Source organism: Schistocerca nitens, chromosome 6 (assembly GCF_023898315.1).
Source record: "Schistocerca nitens isolate TAMUIC-IGC-003100 chromosome 6, iqSchNite1.1, whole genome shotgun sequence".
In the NCBI taxonomy this organism is placed as follows: Eukaryota; Metazoa; Arthropoda; class Insecta; order Orthoptera; family Acrididae; genus Schistocerca; species Schistocerca nitens.
In genome coordinates this window covers 287,962,224-287,978,536 of record NC_064619.1, presented here as the reverse complement: position 1 = coordinate 287,978,536, position 16,313 = coordinate 287,962,224, and the positions used below count along the sequence as shown (strand labels likewise).

General features: G+C 37.2%; 1 protein-coding gene across 2 annotated transcripts in view; it reads right to left on the bottom strand.

The window, feature by feature from the left end:
- Positions 1–16,313, bottom strand: part of LOC126262780 (transmembrane protein 209) — a 161,602-nt gene that overhangs the window by 11,999 nt on the left and 133,290 nt on the right. The window contains exons 10-11 of one of the 2 annotated variants that reach the window (XM_049959597.1): positions 15,577–15,786; positions 1,187–1,750 (exon numbers count right to left, since the gene is read on the bottom strand). In XM_049959597.1, coding sequence (XP_049815554.1) covers positions 1,622–1,750; positions 15,577–15,786 — 339 coding nt within the window. In that variant the 3' untranslated portion in view covers positions 1,187–1,621. Of the gene's footprint in view, positions 1–1,186; positions 1,751–15,576; positions 15,787–16,313 lie in introns of those variants that run through there. The other variant, XM_049959596.1, reaches the window with a different exon arrangement.

Here is a 16,313-nt window from a genome sequence, read left to right as displayed (position 1 = left end):
TCATGTAATTTTAAAGTTGATTTCAAACCTTAAAACAGCAGAGACAGGGGAGTTTGAGGTCTATATGCACTTATAGTCTAATCTCTCAATGTGTCTTCACTTCTCAGTCTGCTCTAAGCTCTCCAGACTGAAGTGAGTGATTGTGGTTTCTAAAAGAAAAAATTATGCTAGACCTCAAGCAGAAACGGTGAATTAATTTAATAGAAAGCCACTGCTGCTGAGTACAATGTTGGATAAGCAAGTATTTAGGACCAAACTTTAACAGGCAAAGAGATTAACAAAACTGTGTGGGGAAAGTTATATGAAAGTGATGAAGAGAATATCTCTCACTGCTGGAGCTGCAGAAATCTTAGAGTACATTATGCAACACTCAAAGTACCTATGTATTGCTTGTAAAGCCATTGTGTGAAATTGTTGACAAATAATAATAATCCATACAGAGTGATACTACTGTATATACACACTTTCAAAGAGTAAGTTTTCTATGAAAATAAATGTAGCTTTAGTTTTAATAAAGTATAATCCCTATCAGTTTACACTAAATTTGACACACACTCAATCTGGCAGCCACATGTACAAGGAATGGCCAGATTAGCAAGCATTTAGTGTACCACCAAAAGCTACATAGATTTCATTGCTTTTCCTGTCTCATATAGCACTGATATAAAAACAACTGAGTAACACCACATAATCAGCTCATGATGCCTTCAAATGTTAAACTATAATCAAATGGGTCTCATTCAAAACCTACTGTTGCTACTTTGACTTAAAATTTCTGTAGAATCTTTAATTAAATTGATGTGAAATATGCAATGAAGACCAATCCAGTTAAATCCTTATGTGTAACAGAATAAAGAGCAAGTGTGCTTTTTACTGAAGCACTATATTTGTAAAACTTACTATATTCTCAGCAGGATGAGCTGCAATTGATCTATGAATCCTTTTTAAGTACTCAACATTTCGTTCTTCTGCATCCTAAAGGTATAGCTATCTCTCATCAGTTATAAACTTAAGATTTTCAAGTGGTTTCCATAATACATAAATTTACAAAATGAAGAAACAGTTTAATCACTATATTATAAAAAGCAAGCATGTAAACTTTGTCTGATTGGGCCATGTTTCGTGTTACACTTATACTTTCTGTGGTGTAACAGCATTGCTAAAAGTCTGAAGTACAAAATTATGATACATTGTAAAAAATCAAAATATATTTTGATATCAAATGAGCAATTTGTTTTACATAGACGATGTAATAATGTGTACAGTATTCGTGTTTATTAATACTCCACTCTTTGGAAATAGCACGGTTTAGTTTCTCATTTCTTAAGTTTAAGTGTTTCCTGTAACTGTTTTACAATTGCATATTACAGTGCACAGATCAGCATAAATAAGGCCTACACATATCAGAAATCTATTCAATTACAGGTTTCATTCCCATGGTCTTGTTTTGTTTGACTCCACAACTTCCTTTTTCTCATTTTCCATTTTTTATTTTATGAACTGGCAATATCAGGCACATTTCTCAGAAATGAATACAGTCCAAGTATTCTGACCAAATAAAGGTCTGACAGTCATATCACCTTATTGACAATTATTTTTCTTTTCTGTCATTCTAATACCGCTAACTATCTATAACCCAGAGAATATTAATTCCTGAGGGGCCCAAGTTGACACGTCCTAGCATTCCATGTTCTCTTGTCTTCAGCTGATGCAAGAAGAGCAGTATTGTATGGAACAGGTTGTTGCGACCCTGATAAGAATTAGAACAAAATGATTATCAGTAATTCACAGTAACATATGATTACACTCTTAGGAACAGATTAAAATATATCCAATATTTATCAAATTAATATTATGCAAGCACTGTAAATTAATACAAACAAAAAGGTAAGTGTGTGGGAACAATGGGCTTTCTTTGAGAGTAAAAGAACGCGAGTAAATAATATTACACTAACAGCATCACCATTACTGAAACTAATGTAGCACTGCTTCAGCTGACTGTCAAGCATTTTAAAAATCCTCAAACTCACTATAGTGGCAAAACCTGAACTACATGGTATGAAATGCTAATAATAAGACTTTAACACTAGAATACTCTAAATAATTCAATGATTTTTGGACAAACTGATATCTAATATAACAATTTACCATACAATTTTGTGGCCTTGGGATAATATAAACCCACCCAGCTTAACTACATTTAAAAATTATATTTACTGGCATAACCATAACATATTTTGTATAAATAATCTTTTTCAGCCAACAGCAGTCATCTTCACATTACAATGAGAAGCAGCATTATTTTTCAATGCTACGTTTAAGCACACTGCTGCTTCTCATCATGATCTGGAAATGGCTGATGCCAGATGAAACCATTTATTTCTAATAATATCTGATGATGCCAGTCAACAAGCATTTTATAAATTTTTGTAAGTCATTGTTTTTGTTTCCATGACAAAAACGTAATGTTTTCCACATGACAACTATCTGTGATTAAATATAATGACAATAAAATAGATTATTAAAAATTGGATTAATTTTAACTTCGAAAGAGAGAAACTAATGTTACTTACAATTATTTTCAATGTCATATGAAATACCAATTATCATGAGAAATTGAGAACATAGTGAAGCACCATCAGTGCCAAATTTTGTGTAATGACGTGTGAAATTTTGCTGCTTCTGCCAAGACTCAATGGAGTTTGCAATACTTCTCCTAACTAACATGCTGATGCATTTGCATCTGTGACAGAAGAATCTTGGAAAATAGTTTATTATTAATCAAGCAACTGAGGACAAGACATGTTAACAGCTCATGAAAAAGTTCATTGTCTGCATAAAAATAAATGTGTTATTTCTTCAATTATGTTGTTGCAGTTATGCGCAGATTACCTTTTCATCACTTATTGATTTAAACAATTTCATTATTCCATTGGGAAAAAAAGACCACTTCAGTTACTTTTATATTGTGGTAGATGAAGTTCCACATATGGCAAAAACTCATTTTTATATTTTGAACTGTTTAAGGAATATGATTGATATTGCACAGCACTGTGGCATGCACAGGCAAGAATGGGTGCATTATGTACAATACAATTTCTTGAGACTGCACACAGATACAGAGCTGCTCCAAAGTTTTAAAAAATCAATATGACAAATTCACTCATTAGAATGCAGCAACGTATGACCAAATGTAAACTCGTACACAGTTTTATTTTCATTGTGAAATGTTCAATTTTTGTGCACTGGATTCTTAATTTTAGACTTTTACAATAATTATAGGCATTAATGAAAAGATAGGCAGTTCAACATTTAGCTGCTATATGAGACTATCAGATGCTAAAGAATAAAATTTTTTACCAAACAGTTTCTTTAATATCGCCTGAGGAAGATTGCAGGGCATCTGGCATGCACACACATCTGTTCCCTAGCGTAGTGAGACAGCCAGCGTGTGCACTGAAGCTGGTACATAGTACTTATTTAAGTCTGGCTAGCGCCTGTCCCATGCTATCAGTTCTGTCATCCTGTTTCCACTGTGTGCTGCTGCATTACAAAAGACAAGGATATTCTTCTAACTCATGTTGGCATGGCAGTACGGGGATAGGCTTCTTCCTTTATGTGTACACCCTTACATTCATCTGAAGGTGAGTCATAACCCACTTTTAATTTGTTTATAATGTTACTTTGCCATCCTGAATATCTGTCAGGTACATGAATTTTTAATGCCTGATGCGACAACACAGTTTCAAATAATACTTGCACAACTAATGGTGTACTTCTGGTGTTCTGCAGAGTTCTTGTTTCCATTTTATGCATAATATTTTGATGATTGACCCAGCTATCTTCTTCAGATCATCAAAATACATAAAATGGAAACAAAAACTCAGCAGAATGCCCAGAGGCACAACGTTAACCAATCATGCCAAGAAAACCTGAGCGATCACAACATTTACGCAATGGAAATAAATGTCATTAATCAAAATAAGCACTACTTTTGCTATAGTATTTCCATTCCATTAACAGCATTTTTCTTGCCTGACAAAAGTCTTTAAAGTTCTTTTTGTAAGCATGTCCTAATTCAAATCTGGACCCTTAATCTCAAATATTTGTATGCTTTTGTTCCACTAGAAGACAGTAGTAATTTTTTTCATTAACTTTCAAGAACAAATAATGAAATAACTATATCAGACAATCACCATCAGAGCTGTGCATCATGCCACATTTACCTGCCCAAGTCCGCCTATGGCCGACTGATCCATTCTGTTGCCTGCACAGCAGGTAGTCGAGCTCATCTATACCGGGAACAGAGTGCGTGGGTCATCATGTGCTGTCAAGGTCCGTGGGTCGTTCAGGTATCTGGCTGTGCCTGGTTGTCAACAGGACTTGGTGCAACTGGGAAACAGACAGTGCAGGGAAGACGGGAATGACTGGCTACACATGAGCAGATTTGCTTTCTGAATTGTCGGCACTCCTCTGAGGCTTGATTGATTGACTGATTTGCTAGGAACAGTGTTCTTGATCCTTCGTAACGAAAAATAGTTCTTATTGTATAATAATGGATGTAACAAAGTAATGCATAATGCAATAATGAACACAATATAAGAAATTTTTTATTGGTTCATTCAATTTATTCTTTCCTTTTCAGCTTCTTTCTAAAGCCTCTGCCTTTCTGAGTTCTTTCATGAAATTTGATCTCGAATTTTGTAACTAAGTTTCTATTACACTTTTGTCCACAGCAGGAATATCATCTAGAAATATTTCAACAGTCTTGTTGTACACCTTGCTTTTTATACTCTTCCTTATGTAATGTTCAAAGGTCATTTTCCATCTTTCGCAGCACAATTTTGTAAATTTTTTGATGTGGTCAGTGGATCACTCCTTCCCTATATTGGAAGAAAATAGAGCTTGCTGTCACATGAGAACTGCAGGAAAACCCATGGACTTTCTGTATGTGGTCTGGCCCATTGCTGCAGAAATCCACACATATACACCCAGCTAATGACCCCATATTGGATGTTCTGCAAATGGCAGCTGATGGCCTCAAGGTCGTGTCTCAACTAATGCAAGGCGAGGATTGCAAGTGTTCCAGAACCCATCCAAAATATCTGTCACCCATCCCTAAGGTCCGTTTGTTTGTAACCAGCTAATGCAGCCTTATGCAAACAGTTCAGTGCAAGACATTGTAACGAGCCCCTTTTGAGTTATCGTACTTTATTATTATTATTATTATTATTATTACTATTATTATTTATTTCAGAAATACATATCAAACAGCAAACATCCTTACAACATCCAAGGATTAAAAATGTGTAGAAGAGAAAAAGTAAGTTTCCCTTAAACTGAAGAAGGGAACCAACACTCGTCTGAAGAAAAAAGGAGACAGCATGGGATGGCAAAATTTTACACAGGTTGTAGATAATCAAAATAAGGCTGTAGGTTTTACGGAGTGTAAGTCATTAACTTTCCAGTACCCTGTTGCAACACTTTAATATCGACAAAGCTTCTTCTGATAGTCATAACAACAACGGCAACTTCCAGCATCAGAAAAACCTACTGTCCTGGCCAAGTGTATAACAATGTGGGCAAGAGATCTGAGGACATTCAGAAAGTTGTAGGAGAAGGCGCTCTAGATCTTGCACAGACACTGCCAGAAACAGAAACACAGTGCCCCCAATGAAATTGAAAGAGGCGTGCTTCCTCATCCATCAACAACTTCTCACAAGTGTTGCAGGACAGGACATGAAGGATGGTGCTTGCCCATGTACAGCTCATACATGGAGAAACACGTACACTAAAATGCATTATTTGACTTGTACTATGCATTCAATCTCGAGAGAGTTGCAGTGCAAAAATAAAGTCTTTTTTGTTACAGAGGTCCCATTTGGTACAGAGAAAACCACCACAAATTTACAGAACCTACACCAAACTCTTGAGGATAAATGGTTGCAGGAATATTGTCCTAATGTTTACACATCGTTGAAATTAATCAAAAATGCCATAATTTATTTAAAAAGGACTGGCCATGTGAAAGACTCACTGTTATAGTTTAGTGTAAGCAACATGTTGAGACTTTGTTGGAATACTTTGTGTGTCAGGCTAAAATCTGTGTTTACGCATCATGAACAAATTGCTGAAGATTGTGTGACTCAGGAAAAATACAGTTGTTTGGGAACTGAGATTTCCATGTAGCTGAGAAATTAATTCAGTTTCTCTGAGTAATTCAAGAGGCTACCAAGGCTGTGGAAGCTGGCAGTGGTCCAATGCTACAGCTGCTTGTGTCATTGGTGTTCTAGGTTCAGGAGCACTGTGCTGAGAATGCAGCTGACAGTGAGGTAAGCAATCACATATATGTAAAACGTCACATTTATGAACAAATAAAATTTATGTTTTGGTTAAACATATTGTATTTAAAGAAGATGGCATGCCTCAGTATTTTCAAACAGTTGTGGGAAATAGCACTACTGAAAGCAAGCGCTCCAAATCTCTTATGCGATGAGGAGGAGTAGGAGGGAGGAGGAAATTAGTGTTTAACGTCCCGTCAACAACGAGGTCATTAGAGACGGAGCGCAAGCTCGGGTGAGGGAAGGATGGGGAAGGAAATCGGCCGTGCCCTTTCAAAGGAACCATCCCGGCATTTGCCTGAAGCGATTTAGGGAAATCACGGAAAACCAAAATCAGGATGGCCGGAGACGGGATTGAACCGTCGTCCTCCCGAATGCGAGTCCAGTGTGCTAACCACTGCGCCACCTCGCTCGGTGTATGCGATGAGAGAGGAAGTTTATGCCGCAGCACATTCCAGATGTGCTGCACTTCTAGGTAAATGCAATGTTATGAATATAATAGAGGGAAACATTCCACGTGGGAAAAATATATCTAAAAACAAAAAACAAAGATGATGTGACACCCAATGAAAGTGCTGGCAGGTCGATAGACACACAAACAAACACGAACATACACACAAAATTCAAGCTTTCGCAACCAACGGTTGCTTCATCAGGAAAGAGGGAAGGAGAGGGAAAGACGAAAGGATGTGGGTTTTAAGGGAGAGGGTAAGGAGTCATTCCAATCCCGGGAGCGGAAAGACTTACCTTAGGGGGAAAAAAGGACAGGTATATACTCGCACACACACACACACACACACACACACACACACACACACACATATCCATCCGCACATACACAGACACAAGCAGACATTTGTAAAGGCAAAGAGTTTATTTTTTTATTTATTTAGTAAATCTTTGGCGAGGGCTGTTTGCTTGAATCTGGGAGTGGGGCTGAAGGTGAAGCCTTTGGATAGGACAGAGGTTTCGGATTGGGAGAGAGGTTTGGAGGAAAGGTTAACTACTGAATTAGGGTGTTGTGGTTCCAGATTGTGTTGATTAGAATTTTGAGGTTTTGGGGGGAGTGGAGCTGGAAGTGGGAGATTGAGTAGATGGGAGAGACTGGGTCTGTGTGCAATGAGAGGAGGTTGAGGTTTGCTGGAAAGGTTGTGATGGGTGAGTGAGTTGCCTTTCCGGATGTGGGAAACCAGGAGATTGGATAGTTTTTTGAGGTGGAGGGTGGCATGCTGTTCTAATTTGCGGTTGGCCTGTAGGAGGATGCTCTGAACAGCCGGTGTGGATGTGGGAGAGGAAAGATTGAGGACTTTTATTAAGGATAGGAGTTGACGGGTGTGTTCATTGGCTGAGTTGATGTGTAGGTGAAGGATTAGGTGGGTGAGGGCAATGGATTGTTCAGTTTGGAACTGGTATAGGGACTGATGGAAAGAAGGGTGACAGCCAGAGATGGGAACTTTAAGTGTGAGGCCTTTGGGGGTAATGCCAAATGTCAGACAAGCCTGAGAAAATAAAATATGGGAGCGTAATCTGGCTAGGGCGAAGGCATGTTTGTGGAGGGAATGTAAATAAAACTTAATGGGGTCGTTGTGGGGGTGTTGTGAGGGTGACATGGTATTAGAAGGTGGAAAGTGTAACACGAGGCTGAAATGAAAATGAAAATAAAAATATATGGGAAGAGATAAATGTGAACTAGAAAGCAACTGGAGATCTGGTGTGAAAAAAGGCGAAAAAGTGTTGGTTAAAGCTGGGCTATGTTGATCCTGTGGTGAACTTGGGTTGGTAGACAATGATGTGCACAAAGGTTAGGTGGTTGTGTTGCCGCCAAAACAAGTTAAAGGGTGGAGAAATTCGGGAAAATTCCAAAAATGTATTAAAAGGAGTGGTTTTGTGGTGGCAGATTATGAAAATGAGGCTAACAATTGTCTGATGAAGAAATAAGGACGTTAAAACCTGTGGGAAGCGGCTAAAAATGATCAGTGATGTGGGAAAAACTGAAATGGAAATAAAGCGAAAGTTATTAGAACTAGCCAAAATGGTTGTTTAATAGGTGAAAGGAACTGTTTGTGAACTAGAAACGGCGGATTTTATAGCAGCGGTAGTGTTGCCTTTACAAATGTCTGCTTGTGTCTGTGTATATGCGGATGGATATGTGTGTGTATGCGCGCGCGCAGGTATATACCCGTCCTTTTTTCCCCCTAAGGTAAGTCTTTCCGCTTCCGGGATTGGAATGACTCCTTACCCTCTCCCTTATAACCCACATCCTTTCGTCTTTCCCTCTCCTTCCCTCTTTCCTGAAAGCTTGAATTTTGTGTGTATGTTTGTGTTTGTTTGTGTGTCTATCGACCTGCCAGCGCTTTCGTTGGGCAAGTCACATCATCTTTGTTTTTAGATATATAAATGCAATGTTATGTAGATGTGCATAGTAAATATTTTATCGATGTCTAATTCCATTAGGAACTGTGTGCGCCACGCGCATGTTACTGTCAATATATTTTGGATAAATCGCACCATCGATTGTAAAGATTGAAACCATTTATTTTACAGATCAATTTCGGTCACTAAGTGACCATCTTCAGTGCAAACTATTCGAACCTTGTAAGCCCATATTGTACTAACACAACATTTTCCATGAGGTGTAACATATATGTGATGATTACTTCCAACAGATATCTTCATTTTTACTGCATATGATAATTTTGAATTACAGAAGGACCTATCTTGTGACCTCAGTAGTTACCAATCCAACATACAGACTAATCTCTAATGTCTTAAGTGCTTGTTTCAAGAATAAATTATCCAGAATATCGTTATGGTCTTAAAAGATTAATAATATTTCTTTATTTACTTGAAGCAAGAAAGTTCACACATCTTTCTTTTCTGAAGTTTGTATTTTTCTTTTAATTTTAATAAATATATTTATACATAACAGATAATTTAGTTCCTGTATCATGTGGGAATGATGTCATGTAGATATTTTTGCACATATGGAAGAGCAGAGGTTCCTAAACTTTTTCATCCTTTTACCACCTTCCGCAATAAATTCTTATGTGCAAATCCCCACCTTATAAAAGAAAAATGTACTTGCAGTAACATGGAAGTAATAGAATTCCAAGCAAATGATTTACTAGCCTCAATGCTTTTATATTGCTTTACATTTCGGCTGTATCATACTAAAAGATCTTTGAATACTTTTGCATAATGGATTAATCTAGTATGCGATATTAAAGTATTTTACATTTTTCTGTTAACCTACAAGTTTTCATTATGGAATATCTCAAATTACTTTCACTGAGAAGTTTGTTTCTGTATTTATTTTTTATGTAAGTGTTAGAAGTAAAACCCTTTTCACATAAATATGTGGATGAGACAAATAATAAATTACTGTAGTTACTGCTTTATTTGACAGCATTGGAAACATTGCCTTTAATATTAACCAGAAACTTCTCTGTGACAGAGATTTCTTTTTTTTCTTGGAAGTTCCAAGTAGCTGCTCCTTTCAATTTACAATTCGTGTGGATTTCAACATTATTGTCTCTTCAAAGTGATTGCAAATCCAATTCTTAGTACTAGACAGGGCAGGGAAATGGTCTTTGAAAGCTTTTCCAAATCCCTTTAAATGTTCCTTAATTATGTTCTTGACATTTTCGTCCAATGTAAGATGAATTTCTACACGAAAGTTGTGAAGGATATTGAAGTACTCAATTTGATTGGAATTTAAACAGATTTCCCAAACTGTAAGGTTTTAACAAGCAATTCCATATGGACTTGAACATTACACAGGTTTGTGTTTGGTCCATAAGTAATAAATTTAAACTGATGCTTTTTAACAACATGTCTGTCAATCAAGCCACAGTCTGAAGCCAGACTTTGCCTTAGGAAAGATATACCTGATGAGAAAAAGATAAACTTCATATAACGAGAACAGTTCTGCCATGATATAATCATCTTCGTTGTGTATCAGTAAAAACTTTTAAATACTAGCCACTTCCTCATACATTTTTACAAAAATTCGATAACTAGTGGGCACCTTTTAATAAAATTAATTATTTTTACTGCATCATAAGGTAAAGAATGTTTTCATATGCACATAACAAGACATTGATTTAACAAGCAATGGTGGAGATTTAAGTAATCGCCTTGTTCCTGATGTTACAGCCATCAGTTATTTTAACGTAATGCAGGAAGTGAAGTACTGTGCCAGCAAAGACTGCGCGAAGTAAAAAACGGCCTGCAAATGGGCCACAGAGATTTTGTTTGGCATGCACAACAGTGTGATACCTGGTGGGCAAGTGCCATGATGAGCAACTGAGCCGCAATGGCACCTGGGCAGACTCAGGATCTGGTGGCATACCGCTTGGCCCAACAGGCCTCATGCAATTCTACTGGTTGAACGGGTAGCACGAGTTGAAGCTCACCGGCAGTCATAGCTATGTTCGCGGGCAGGCCGCACAGGTTTGATGCATGCCTCTTGTCACCACTATTATGCAGGCACTATAACATGGCAGTTTTAGATGGGGATGTTTTGATCTATGGTTGCTTCCAATACTGATAGAGATCAGGACTGTACCATTGCATTTACGGCACTGCCAGCTGTAACCAAATGCCTCAAGTAATTACACGCTGTTTAGTTTGCTTTTTTTTGTTAATTGCTTGTTACTTTCTTCTCTTATTTTATTTTGAAATGCGTGATTTGTAATAAGAGGTGGCGCTCATAAAACAACGTACAATGTGCTGGGGTTCTGCGATGTTGAAAAGGAGCATTAGAAACTTGTACAAACTGTTACTCTGGCCCATGAAAGAGCTGTGGCGAAAGTTTATGGAGCCTAGACAGGGTTAGGAAATTTGTCAGCTCTCATCCTGGTCAGTCACCTGGAGCTCCCAACAAGAAAAGCTCAGTTTTAGCTGTAATTTGTGCACATAAAGACTGTATTTATCTAAGTATACGACTACCCCCCTCAATTAAGAGGTTCCTTGAGAAAGGTATGTTTTTTTTTTTTTTAAATATTCTGACTAATTAAAATTACAAACTGTTTTACTGGAAAAGTATCTGCCAAAATGTTGTTATACCTATTCAAAACTTATGCCATTTATTGATTGTCTACATTCTGATAACACTATGAGAAATAAAATAAACAAAAAGAAATGGTTTACACTGATTTTCAAACCATTATCTTTTCTGCCTTTCTTGCTTACTAACGCTGTAGTCTATGGTATCACTATTTTTAATCAATGCCATTACTATCATAGTAGTAGCACAGCTATGAAATTTGTATCTTCTTTGTCACAACTATCTGGTTGTTCCTTCTGACTATGTTGTTATTTCTAAGGTTGTCGTTATGATTGAACCTGAGAACACAGCAGTTTTTTTCAATACATATCGGATTTCACTTCTATACTTGCATGAGAGAGTTGTTATGTCTCGTGCTCCCAAACATATCGCCTGCTCACCACTCTCTCACTGGCTATGTAGAACCAGCTGACACCCCCTCCCCCCTTCCCTTCAGCAGGAATTTGGGAAAAAACCTTTTCTTATAATCGGGTAATCCTGTACATAGTTGTTCATATTTGACAATGCTTCCAACTAGGTAGCTGCTACATGTGAATTACTTTATTTTTATTTTGTTTCACTTAGGAAGAGATGCAGTAATATTAAAGAAGTTGATGACCTCAGTAAATTAATATTAAAGAATTCCATCACAAAAAATAGTACCCTGCATATCAAAATTACTTCCAGTGTTGCTTGAGAAGATACAGTGGAAATGGGGCAGTTCCTCTTTAAAAAATATACTAACTTGATGAGATTCGTATGGCGATCCATAGTTAACAAAAGAAATCTGTTATCAGAACATGGTGATACTGTCTTGTGGCAGGCATGTCTTTTTGTGAACAGGAAGAGTAATAGGGAAGCTCACTACATCATTTTTTACCTTGATGAGTCATACAGCAAGATTTCGTGGGCATTGTGCTGTATGGAAGTGCCTCCAGAAGAATGACAGATGCAAATGTAGGATGGAGAAACGGGTTAGTAAGGCAAGCACAGCTACAGTTCTAGATGAAATTGACACAAGGAGACTATCATGGGCAAGTTTGTTCAACGGATTTAGAGAAAATGGTTTTTGGAGATAGTGTACCCAAATCTTCCACCCAATTCTGTCATTATCATGGATAATGTGTCCTACCAATGTAGGCAGGTGGACAAAATACCATCACTACATTACATAAATGTGTCAATGATTGAATGGCTGCAAAAAAGGAGGGTAGAATGCAAAGACAGCATGACAAATGCTGAGCTGCATGTTTCAATACAGGCAAAGCTAATGAAGAGACATGTAGCCTATTAAGTGAGTTTGTAGACCACACTGTACTTTGCCTGCCACCATACGGTTGTGGCCTGAACACTACTGAACTCACATGAGTGAATATTAAATATTATACACAGAAGCATACTGTCTTCAGCAACGCGCTTACAGCAAACATTCATAAACTTACAGATACTGCCTTTCATTAAAAGTACAAGAGTGTGAGCATGATTGCAGGGGTGTGGAAATAGCAACTGATGACAGGAAATAAAAGCTGAAATCTAGTGAAAACTCATCTCTTTTACAGATATTGTGGAATATGAGGCTTCATCTCACCAGACATAGTCAAGAACGAATTGTATGGTACAGAAATGGCCGAGTGTGACCAAAAAATTGTTAAATGTAAGTTACCAAACTTTTTCATGCTATGTAATAAAAGTAATAAGTTGTGAATAGTTAATTACTTTTATTGTCAAATACCTGTAATTGGTTTACCAAGCTTCCAGATCCCTATAATTTCATACTGTTTCTAATACTTATACACACTTTATAGAAATACATATTTTCACTGAATGTGTCAGTATTAGTACAACGGCTCTAGTTTCCACTATACGATATAGTTTGGCCGGTTGGTTGGTTGTTTGGTTGATTTGGAGGAGGACACTAAACAGCGAGATCATCTGTCCCACTGGATGAGGGAAGGATGGGGAAGGAAATCAGTCATGCCCATCCAACTGAACCATCATGGCATTTGCCTGAAGCGATTTAGGGAAATCACAGAAAACTTAAATCAGGATGGCTGGACCTGGGTTTGAACCGTTTTACTCCGGAATGTGGGTCCAGTATGCTAACCACTGCAGCACCTTGCTCGGTAATATAATTTGTTGTTACCATGCGTCATTTTTGCTTTTGCAGAAACATGAAACATTAGCATAGGTTGGCTGACCTGTGAGACGGAGGTGGGGCTTCTCCCATCCAGCTCTTTTATCCTTCACAGGCCTAAGCCATTGTTTGTTTACACTAGTGACCAATTGTCACAGTACAGTGTTTCCACTCAACCTTTTCAAATATGGAAGTGTTTTCCATGTATCATACAACTCAATAATCAGCCAGTATTTATTCAATAACCACAATCTGTAATCAAATGCAAGTTCTATCTCGAAAGTAATACCCTATAGACTGTATATAAAATACTAAAACAGTTAAAGTGAAAAGGAAAGCTGCTACTCAGCATATAACAGAGATGCTGAGTCCCAGGTAGACAACAGAAAGACTGTCACAAATAATAGCTTTCGGCCAGTAAGGCCTTCGTCAGAATTAAACGGCAAGCACACACATACACACTCATGAAAACATAACTCACACACACTTAGTGCGGCATCAGTTGCCTGAGACTGCAGTTGTGTGTGTGTGTGTGTGTGTGTGTGTGTGTTTGTTTACCTCTAACCTCTAATACTGACGAAGGCCTTACTGGCCAAAAGCTATTATTTGTGACAGCCTTTTTGTTGTGCCTATCTGCGACTCAGCATCTCCGCTATGTTGTGAGTAGCAACTTTCCTTTTCACAATATTGTTACATTCAATTCTGGATTTTCCACTGTTTGATTAAAACAGTTTAAACAAATTTATTAAAAAATCTTAAAAACTAAACACATGTATTACTTATCTACATAATCATCATTCGTCATATCTCTAGATGGCAAATTCTTTCTGCATAAAAATATCTGGCCTTAATTTGCACCAGTCCACAACTATATCTTTAACTATTTTTCTGTATTCCATATGCATTAATAGATGGAAATCATGCTAGTGGATTCTGTTCAAATTCCATTTTCAATGCTGAAAATCAAATGCAAACATTTGTTCCACTAATATTTGTTGATTACAAACAATTTTTTGGCTTTCTGGGTATTCATCAACTACCACCTGTTGCTGGTCCAATAATATGAAAAATGGTTGCCACTGAAACGAAATCAGTGGAACAAAATACAGTTACTTTGCTTTTCAACCTTAAAGTTGGAAATCCTGTGGATCTTAGCCTGGGCAGATACTGTTCTGTTTGAACTAACAACTTTCTGTCCCCTCTTGGTACTGACTACAGACAAATGGCCATTTTTGTCATTATAATGACTATTTGTGCTTCCATTCTTAAACACCATTGACATTTTCACTCATCATCTTCAATCTGTGTAAGCATGAATTTCATAATAAATATCAACATATTTGCGTTTTTTGCCACTGAAAACCTTATAGTAGAATGGATTTCATATTTAGTGATATTTTCAATTACAATGCTCTTTTTGGATTGATACTGTAGTTTAATGAGAAGTAATGTGGTTCTTATTATGGCAGCTCTAAGCACTCTCACCGATCTCATGAGCCAGTGTAGTGACTGGTCCAGCCCAAGCTTTTTGTATTCTGAAAATCTGACACTGTGTATTTTCTATTACATTTAATGTATTCTTCAGGAAAAAGCATTTGACTACAAATAAAAAAGAAATACCTCACTTCTTTCTACACTTGAATACTTCCAATCTTGGTTATATTTTCTACTTTTACTTTCTGCCATTATCATATATATATATATATATATATATATAACAGAGGGAAACATTCCACGTGGAAAAAATATATCTAAAAAGAAAGAAAGATGATGAGACTTACCAAACAAAAGCGCTGGCAGGTCGACAGACACACAAACAAACAAACACAAATATACACACAAAATTCAAGCTTTCGCAACAAACTGTTGCCTCATCAGGAAAGAGGGAAGGAGAGGGAAAGACGAAAGGATGTGGGTTTTAAGGGAGAGGGTAAGGAGTCATTCCAATCCCGGGAGCGGAAAGACTTACCTTAGGGGGAAAAAAGGACAGGTATACACTCGCACACACACACATATCCATCCACACATATATATATATATATATTACTGTGTACCTTTGCTAGTTCCAGTTTCTCATCTCCAACCATAAGGACATAGTGTGGGGGGTTGGTTTGGACTTCATGTATAATTGGGAAAGTCTTTCCCTTTGGTAACTTCTCTGTTGATTTGAGAAAATACTGCGATGTAAAAGGTCTTCCTTCAGGATTGTGTGGCAATGGAGGCAGCTGTGAGTCAAAATATGATGCCAACAAATGCATAACCACCTGCAAACACAAAATATAAAATTTAATTTCCTAAGACTAGTGAATATTCCATCATAAACAATAACAGTCTCCTCCTCCACCCCCCCCTCTCTCTCTGTCACACACACACACACACACATGTATACAAGAAATACAGATAACATGGGAAGCATCTCAATGTTAACAATTCAAGTAAAGGAAGAGATTTATGATTTTAAAAGTGGATATACCAGCACATGACTCCAGATGGTACAGGCACAAAATATCTGGACCAAAAAAAAAAAAAAAAAAAAAAAAAATCAATCAATCATAAATTAAATTACAAACAAGTGAAATAATATATATTTACAATGTCTCGGGAGACTGACCGTTTGAGAATATATATGAAACCTTTGAATTACGAAATGCAGTGCAGATGTTGCAAAGATTCATTCACCTTGTTCTTCAAGGCCTCCCACCCCGTTTTAGGTACTTTGATGACGTGCTCATATTCTCGGAGACTGAGGAACAACAATAACGGTTCAAATGGCTCTGAGCACTATGGGACT